We start from the raw sequence: 9,559 nt of genomic DNA, 5'->3' as shown, positions 1-9,559 counted from the left end.
TGTGTGTGTGTTTATTAACTTCTCATTCATTTTGTTGTGTGTTGTTTCTCCTTTGTTGGCTAGAGGAAGGATAAATTACGGGAACACATGCAGAGGATGCACAACCCTGAACGCGAGGCCAAAAAGGACCACATCCACCGCACCAAAGCTCTGAAACAGAAGGAGCCCACCACTGACTTTGAGAGCTTCATGTTTAAATGCCGACTCTGTATGATGGGCTTCAGGAGACGAGGGATGCTGGTATTGAAGTTTCTTTGTCTTCAGTTTATTTATTACATTTTTTGCTGTTTTTTTTAGCCTTTCCGAAATGAGTGTTTTTGAAATCATAGGCCACTTGTGACCTCTTTGTTTGTTTTCTTACTGTTCTGTCTACAGGTGAATCACCTGTCTAAACGACATCCTGAGATGCATTTGGAGGAGGTTCCTGAGCTGACGCTGCCCATCATTAAACCCAACCGAGATTATTTCTGCCAGTACTGTGATAAGGTCTGGACTCCTTCAGTTCTACTGGGATCGTTTATGAGAGCTGTGAGCTCTGCCAATTCTGTCTTACCACCTTCTACGGATCTGCACATTTTAACGCCCCTCTGGTTTTCACATTGGCTGCAGTTACAGCTGACTCATAGAAAGACGATATTAGTGTGTCCTAGAGCCAAGAGACTTGAGCCTCCTCTGAAAATAGAGTTACCATTTGGCTCTTTCTGCATAGTACGTTCATATCAACAGGTTCTCTCTTAAAGTTGATCTTGTAAATGACATTTTTATGAAAAATTCACAGGACAGGGTTCCCATGGTAATGGAAAACAGGGAAATATCAGTGAATTATTGTTTTGAGAAAAAAAAAGTGAATTTCCAGTCCTGGTCATCGAAACACACAAACACTGGTCACCGTTTGGGATCAGTAAGATTTTTTATGTTTTTAAAGAAGTCTCATCAAGGCTGCATGTATTGGATCGAAAATACAGAAAAAAACAGTAATATTGTGAATTATTTTTGCGATTTGAAATAATTGTTTTCCATTTTAATATACTATTACATATTTTTTTTTTATCAGCCATTACTCCAGTCTTCAGTGTCACATGATCCTTCAGAACTCATTCTAATATTCTGATTTATTATTAAGGTTGGAAACATCTAAATATTTTTTATATACCTGTATATACTTTTTTTTAGTATATACTTTATATACTAAAATATAATTATTTTACGAATAAAATGTTAAAGAACAGCATTTATTTAAAATTAAAATATTTTGTAACAAAATACACTACCATTCAAAAGTTTGGGGTCAGTACTTTTTTTTATTCAGCAAGGATGTGTTAAATTGATAAAGTGATAGTAAAGACTTATATTGTTAGATAAGATTTCTATTTTAAATAAATGATTTTTTTTAAAAGTATCACAGCTGAAAAAAAGTATCACAGCTTCCAAAAAAAAAAATTTTTTTTTAAAGAAGTCTTATGATGAGCATAAGAGACTTATTTAAAAAACATGAAACATTTTACTGATCCCAAACTTTTGAACGGCACACATACACACAAATTACTGGAAAAGTCAGGGAAATTCATCCCTGAAAGTAATTGTATATATTAATTAATTGTATTATGTTATTATTTTATCTTCACCTGTTCAGGTGTATAAAAGTGCCAGTAAGAGGAAGGCCCACATTTTGAAGAACCACCCCGGGGCAGAATTGCCCCCCAGCATCCGGAAGCTGCGTCCGGCCGGGCCGGGAGAACCTGACCCCATGCTGAGCACACACACGCAGCTGACCGGCACCATCGCTACTGCACCGGTGTGCTGCCCGCACTGTGCCAAACAGTACAGCAGCAAGGTACTGTAGAGTCAGTAATGACATGGTATATATGCTCATGTGAATCGATTGATGTGTCCTAACACATGTCTATCTTTATTTTTAGACAAAGATGGTCCAGCACATCCGTAAGAAGCATCCAGAGTATCAGTACAACAGCAGCAGCAGCATCCAGGCACCGCTGGCCGCTACCGTCATCAGCAGCACTCCTGCTGTCATCACAACAGACGGCACTACTGCAGAGGCCGTGGTGGTGAGCAGAATGTGCACGCTCTGACACACTCGAACAAACACTTCAAAGCGATAGCATGAAATCAAAATCTGCCCTATTTACTTTCTATATGAATGTCTTGGGTCTCAATGGGCTCATTGGACAATGTTAACATTCAGTTGAATGCTTTAAATTACTGAAAAGGCTGTTGCCATTTAGTGTTGTTTTTAAAGGGGGGGTACAATGCTGTTTCATGCATTCAGAGTTGTTTACACCGTTAAAGAGCTGGATTCTCATGCTAAGCATGGACAAAGTTTCAAAAACAATTTGGACGTATGACGGAGTGCCAAAAATCTTACTTCCGGGTTCGTACAAGTTTCGGAAAGTTTTTTTCGATCGTGGCTCTTAATGACGTAAACGAGGGTGGAACTCCTTATATGGGCATTTCACCCGGAAGAACGCGCCCGCGCACGCATCGACCAGAGGGAGAGCGAGAGCGCACCCATCAATGCGTTTCATCCGGCGGCGGCGCTGCACGGGACTCGCTCGGGAAGAATGTCTCCAATCCAAAGAAGTGTGTTTTTGGTTGTAAGGGAAAGATAACTTTGTTCAGCTTCCTAAAGAACCCAGCGTTATGTAAACAGCGAATACAGTTTGTTTTTCCGGGGCAGCAACAGAGTTTCACAAGTGTGTGCTCGGGAAGAATGTCTCCAAAGAAGTGTGTTTTTGGTTGTAAGGGAAAGATAACTTTGTTCAGCTTCCTAAAGAACCCAGCGTTATGTAAACAGTGGATACCGTTTGTTTTTCCGGGGCAGCAACGGAGTTTCACAAGTGTGTTTGTTGACGAACGTTTTATAAACAAGGCCCAGTTCGACGCTGGATTTGCACATCGTTTGATACTGAAGGATGGAGGGGTCCCAGCTGTAAAAGATCCCGGTCATGATTCAGAACTGTAGACGGTAAGTGAAACGGCATCAAATGTCTGTTTTGTTGGCAATCGGCGCCCAAGTGCTCATCACTCTTTAGCTCCGCCCACGGCGCCTCCAGGAGCTCGGCTTTTTCCGGAGAGAATCGTAAAGCTGTATCTTTCTTTTATAAATATGATAAAATTAAAGACTTTTTGGAGATATGAAGGATGCAGTACTACTTTATAGGTACTCAAGATTAACATGAGATTCCGTGAAACTGTGTGTTATGACCCCTTTAAAGACATATCAGTAAAGTGTTACTGGTTAGACGGTAAATAAAGTGTCACGTCACGTAACAAGCCAGTGTTCATCAGTTCCTGTCTTTCTCCTAGACCACCGATCTGTTGACTCAGGCCATGACGGAGCTGTCCCAGACCCTGACCACAGACTACCGCACAGCACAAGGGGATTTCCAGAGGATCCAGTACATCCCAGTGTCTCAGGCAGGAGGAGGCCTGTCACAGCCACAGCACATACAGCTGCAGGTGGTGCAGGTGGCCCCGGTACGCACACACTGATTCACACTCGCTTTTTTGCTCTTTATTACTTTTGGCTTTTTTTTTTTGCTTTATCTTTTTAATTTTGTCTGTTCTGTTTGCTTTATTCTTTTGACTTTGTTCTTTTTTTTTTTTGTTGGAATAATTCAAATTGGAATAATTCATATTTCTTAATGTTTTTGAATTAAGTTGCTTATGCTCATCAAGGCTGCATTCATTTGATCAAAAATACAGTAAAAAAAAAAAGTCATTTTGTGAAATAATATTGCAATTTAAAATAGCCGTTTTCTATTACATATATATATTATAAATATATTTTAAAATGTAATTTATTCCTGTGATGACAAAGCAGAATTTCAGTGTCACATGAGATTTCAGAAATCCTTCTAATATGCTGATTTGGCGCTCAAGCAACATTTCTTATTATCACTGTTGATAATAATAATAATAATAAATACTTTTATTCTTTGAGGATGCATTAAATTGATCAAAAGTGACAGTAAAGACATTTATAATCTTTAAAGAAATTCTGTTTCAAATAAATGCTGTTTTTTTTTTTTTTAATAATAGTTTAATAATAGTGTTTTTCTATCTAATGGTGAGTTTTAGACTGGTTTGATAAGTGAGTGTTCTGTTTGTCTCTGCAGGCCTCCTCGCCTCACGCTCAGCACTCTACAGTAGATGTGAGTCAGTTACACGACCCTCACAGTTACAGTCAGCACTCTATTCAGGTTCAGCATATACAGGTGGCTGAGCCTACAGGGACAGTCCAGGCCAATGCACAGGTGAGCAGCTGACTTTCACTGGATGTGCATGCTGTGTAGGGCTGCACAATATTCTGACATAATATCACAATATGGATTACTGTAATTATCTGCGAAGGCTTCAATTTAATTATAGGATAATTTTGCCAATTTCCAAACAGCTTTATATTGTTGCAATGTCAGTATAAGTAAATGAACAATGAACACTCTTTCTCGGTGTTACCTGCCCTGAATATCCCATGTATTTATCAGCAAATGTTCACCGGATGATGCAAAATATGTCATTTTTGTCATCTGGCAGAATAACTCCAGGGCTTTTGTTAAAACTACAGATCGAACATCGGCATTTTTGTATTCCCACCCTCTGGCAGTCGGATCGAAAGAGGACCGTGCCAAAATTAAAAGAGTGTTTTTGGTGTTGTTTACAAAAGAGAACATCACCGCCTTTTTTTTCTTTAGTCATGTACTACTGATTTCAAAAAATGTTTTGCATTTCTACTTAATAGACAGCAAAGTTTTATTAAAAGCCCATCTTGCCAGTGGTGAATACCCCGTTTAGATAAATGTATGCACTGAGAGTTTTTGAAATTTTATGAATTTTCTCCGGCAAGCCGTCAAAATAAAGGCTTGATGGATTAAAGTTTGAAAATTAATAAATTAAGACATTATTATTAGTATTGTAATTTTACAGTTGTACTGTAAAATAAAATTATATTTTTTAAATACTTGATTTATTTTACATTACAATAGTGCTACTACAATATATTTCTTATTTTTATATTTCTATTTAATAATAATCAAAATAAAAATCATAATAATTATTATTTTATAGTCGTGTTGAATGAGTGTAAAACAGTGGGAATGTAGCTCATGAAATCTCAAGTAGAACTAGTTTAACAGTGTTCACTTTATGGTTACTGAAAGAGGTTTAAGCTGTTGTTTTTTTTAAAGATTTTTTAATATTGAAGATAAAAATTGAATAAAGATTTTTATATTTTTTATATAAGTTTCTTTTTCAAAATTGTTCAGCCCTAAAATGGTTCAAAAAAAAAAAAAAGGTTAAAATTATTTTTAAAAATCATAAAATTCTGCTGAAAATTCCTGTATTTTTCATATTGCAATACATTTTGCAGAAAAACTGCAACATTTAAGCATATTCACACCAAGACCAAACTTTTGGTCCATAATGCTATATTAAGATGATCTATAATGATTCCGTTTCTTGTCAGAGTATATTTAATAATTCAAAAAATATAAAATATTTTAATTATTTTGGTAGAGTTTTTTATTTTTGTATTTTTTTTGTGTAGTTAAGTGGCATCAGTCTTACCATCACTAGTGATGGCCGCTTTTGAAACACTGCTTCATGAAGCTTCGAAACCTTTGCGAATCAATTGTTTCGAAACAGTGGTTCGGAGCGCGTATCAAAATGCCAAAGTCACAAGATTTCAGTAAACGACGCTTCGTTGCGTCATAACTGTTTCGAAATTTAGAGGGGCGAACTGTTGAAATTGTGAACCCGTGAATCATGCGAGTTCACGTGGATCGCCCCACAGCGGCAAACAACTGCATCAGCGTCTATACGATCTCGGATCAGTTTGATCAATTTGTAGACATTTTTATTGAGACATTTGTGTAATTAAAAGGATGAGTAGTAGTTAATAGTCTCTTACTGGCCTGTTTAGACAAGCTCTCCATAAAACAAACAAAACAAGCCTTTGCAAATGAATAATAATTATTTTAAAGACGCATAGGCCTATTATACAGACACTTCATTTTTAATGGTATTTTATTATTTTGATTGCATTTAATATATTATACTTTCAAGAACGCGTTTTCATTGGGTTTGTAAAAGCTGTTTTTATGCATGTTTTGGTCTGAGTTTTTGTTGCATTTACACAGTTTTGACCAGCAGGCGTCACCAGCGTGTGGTGTTTCGAGCGCTTCGAAACTTTGCGAAAATAAAATTGATTCGAAGCTTCGAAATGGTTCGTTTCTCCCATCACTAACCATCACTACTACCCTTCTAACACTTTCTATCATCCAATCAGGTTTCAGCTCAGCCTCTAAGTCCCTCCTCTCAGCAAGCAGCCCAGGAGCTTAGCTCCGCCCAGCTGACCCCTGTGACCCTCACTCAGGGCCAGCCTCTACAGACGTCCACCAGTCAGACGCAAGGTGCTGCACAGCATGCGTACCTTCCCAGCAACTGGAACTACAGGAGTTATCGTAAGCATCTTCAGCAAAAGCTTCTTTAATAGATATTTATTGTTATATTAACCTGTATTTATACAGAAAACATAATGGCAGCCTTGTGTTTTCCTCCTTTTGCTCCTGTAAGCAGCTGAGATCCAGATGATGGCCCTTCCTCATACTCAGTATGTGATAGCAGAGGCCAGCACCCCCGTCACTGCTGCCGTCAACAGCAGTCAGGTCAAAACGGTGACTCTGGAGGAGCTATCTGGCTAACACATACATTCCAGTGTTTTTGCTTTCATATTGTAATGCAATTGTGTTTTGGTTTCTCGTGCATTGCAGACACACTATGTGATCTCAGAAGGACAGACGGAGCTGGATGGTAAGCAGGTGAATGTCCCGTCCACCGCAGCGCAGGTTCACCCCGACCCACTGGAGCAGCCGGCCGTCAGTCAGCAGACCACCACGCAGTACATCATCACCACCACCACCAACGGGACGGGGACCAGTGAAGTTCATATCACCAAACCCTGACCCTCATTCTCACATGAAGAACCTGATTTGTCATCTTCAGCTGCAGAGTTGCTTTAAATGAACAAACAGATTTCTGATTTATTTTCTAGGAGTTAAAAACAATGAACTGAAATAGTCAAGATGTTTTTTTATGAATTAATAAGAACACTGGAGTGGTTAACTGTGTTTCTCTAGACACCCAACCATATATGTTTTCAGGAACAATCATGACTTTAAACCTGTGCCATCCTGCCTCTTTTATTATCTTCATTTTGGCCTAATTTGTTTTTTTCCTCTCTTTATTTATTTTTTATTTTTTGTGGATCCTCACTTTTACTGGATTTTGTTTGAATATATTTGGAATTGTAAAAATACTGTCTGGATTAGCAGGCGCATCACACTTTACCCCAGAATCCAAAGAAAGAACTATAATTAACACAGAGAATGTGAAGCTTTGTGACTTAATTTTTTATAACTATTAAGCATTACAGTATTGAAAATGTGCTTGATTGTCATGAACATAATGTCATGATGCAACAATATTAATATTCCTAAAAAACAAGACTTCAGTTTCTTAATGCGAAATATAATGTATTTTCTTTTGGTTTTGGGGTGGATTATGACCTTGACGGTTTTTTTTTGTTTTTTGTTTTTTGAGAATCTAGCATCAGTCTCAAAATTGTCTCGTTCTTTTGATGGTTGAAGCAAAACTTCCAAGATCAGGTCATTCATGCCCAGATCAGCTCCCTTGCTAAATGAAAGCAAACCCCAGATTAATGCTTTACTTAATAAAAGTTACTATAAAATGTTATAATATGGTCCAAGGAAAGAGTCACCAGCCAGAGTGAGGTTCAAATGAAGGTTGAGCACTTCATACCCCACAAAAATCCTTCTCAAAATGTATCTGAGTCCTCATATTATTCTGTCTATTATCTGTTAAAATGACTGGAGAACATTAAGAACTTGTGTATTTTATGTAACTTGTGTTTATGGACATACTAGTATTTATTTGGGCTTTGCACATCCATCAGTGGAGCACTGCTGCAACGTTATAACCAGAGAAAGGGAAATATATCCAGCATACACTATTTATACCGAGACAAACATGTACAATGTAAAAAAAAAAAAAAATTAGTATCTGTACTATGATTATAATTATTGTTGTAATTATTCAGTTTATGTACAGTAATGCGCCTCAGTGTCTCCTGTTATTCCTACTGATGGGAAATAAACATACTTTTGTACACTTGATGTCTTTATTGTCTGTCAGGCCTCAAATCCTTTATCTTGGCTTTATTTTGTAGACTGCCCTTTTTTCCTTTAAGAAATGTTTGGGAATAAATACAAAACTAAGATATATTGACAGCATAATTACGAGTATAATGTAATCTTTTGACTCAACATTAAGCCCATTTAAAACCAGTACGCATGACATGCACAGAAAGACATGAAGAAGGCTCATGTTATTTTCCATAGATTTTTTATTTTTTAATTAAGCAAAACTCCGCCCACAGGAATTACGTCAGAAAAGCATACAGTATGGTCAATTCATTCAGAAAAGTAAGTTGCAAAACTGATACTTTTTTTTTTCTTTTTTACTGAGTACATTAATAAAATTAGGATTTACAAATAATTTATAGTAAGTGCATTACATTAAACGTTTTCTATTGTTACACAATACGAGTTTAAATTAATAACATTTCTGTTAACTGATTTAATTTAGACGTAAGTATTAAGGGAATATAATGTATAAATAAAACATAAAAAGAACATTTTTTAGATAGATTTGTATTAAAAAAGATGCACTGGTAGTAACAAATTTAATAATATGCAGTAGTTTCATTCTACCACATCAAGAATATTTACAGTGTAAACAGTTTTGTCCTTCTTGAGTGCATTTTTTAATTTTAAATTGTTGTATATGTTAAATGACGCACTGCGCGAGCTGTGTAAAGTGTCTGTATCTGAGGAGGGAGTGGTGCTGCTGGCGCAGTGCAACTTCCCTCACCATAACCGCATTCCTCACATACTCTTCTTACAACCTAACAAGGAAAACACGAGTGTATGATGAATTACACCTGCTGCACCGACTGGTACAACTGGAGAATCCAGTATTCAGTGTCCACATGTGGGTTGAGGAACCCAAACACTTCCCGCAGGACGTCCATGAGGAGCTGCTGGGAGCGGAGCGGGACTCGGGGCAGAGCAGGACAGGATGGAACGCCGGAGGAGAAGCAGATGATCAGCCGAGAGGTGGAGGACAGAGCTGGACGAGAGTGGAGGCGGATGAGGTGGGTGTTTGGAGCGCTGAGAGTGGGTTAAAACTCTCGTGAAAAAGAAGTGTACTTGTCTTGAATGTGCACTTGTAGTGTTCTTCGAAGTATTTCAAAGTATTTTTTGAACTGTACATACAGATAATATAATAATACTGAATTCAATGACAGCTTAGGTGTACTGAAAGAGAGCAGTACACATTTAAGAAGAGCGTTTTGCAATAATGTTAATTTAAAGGGGTCATATGATGCGATTTCAATTTTTCCTTTCTCTTTGGAGTGTTACAAGCTCTTGGTGCATAAAGAAGATCTGTAAAGTTGCAAAGA

General features: G+C 37.4%; 2 protein-coding genes across 2 annotated transcripts in view; both read left to right on the top strand.

Annotated features, from left to right (window-relative positions):
- The window catches only part of LOC107670637 (PR domain zinc finger protein 10), a 16,207-nt gene extending 8,117 nt beyond the window's left edge, over positions 1 to 8,090 (top strand). Inside the window, exons 11-19 of the mRNA XM_016463310.1 lie at positions 64 to 240; positions 376 to 486; positions 1,634 to 1,834; positions 1,920 to 2,066; positions 3,325 to 3,495; positions 4,137 to 4,274; positions 6,305 to 6,479; positions 6,595 to 6,692; positions 6,789 to 8,090. Of these exons, the coding sequence (XP_016318796.1) occupies positions 64 to 240; positions 376 to 486; positions 1,634 to 1,834; positions 1,920 to 2,066; positions 3,325 to 3,495; positions 4,137 to 4,274; positions 6,305 to 6,479; positions 6,595 to 6,692; positions 6,789 to 6,980 (1,410 nt within the window). The 3' untranslated portion in view covers positions 6,981 to 8,090. The remainder of the gene's footprint in view (positions 1 to 63; positions 241 to 375; positions 487 to 1,633; positions 1,835 to 1,919; positions 2,067 to 3,324; positions 3,496 to 4,136; positions 4,275 to 6,304; positions 6,480 to 6,594; positions 6,693 to 6,788) is intronic.
- A 936-nt stretch (positions 8,091 to 9,026) lies between these two features.
- The window catches only part of LOC107670572 (uncharacterized), a 10,188-nt gene continuing 9,655 nt past the window's right edge, over positions 9,027 to 9,559 (top strand). Inside the window, exon 1 of the mRNA XM_016463210.1 lies at positions 9,027 to 9,250. Coding sequence (XP_016318696.1) covers positions 9,027 to 9,250 — 224 coding nt within the window. The remainder of the gene's footprint in view (positions 9,251 to 9,559) is intronic.

This window comes from Sinocyclocheilus anshuiensis, unplaced genomic scaffold (assembly GCF_001515605.1).
Source record: "Sinocyclocheilus anshuiensis isolate Anshui unplaced genomic scaffold, SAMN03320099.WGS_v1.1 scaffold140, whole genome shotgun sequence".
Lineage (NCBI taxonomy): Eukaryota > Metazoa > Chordata > Actinopteri > Cypriniformes > Cyprinidae > Sinocyclocheilus > Sinocyclocheilus anshuiensis.
Note: the sequence above shows the minus strand (reverse complement) of the source record. Positions and strands in the feature narration are given on the sequence as shown.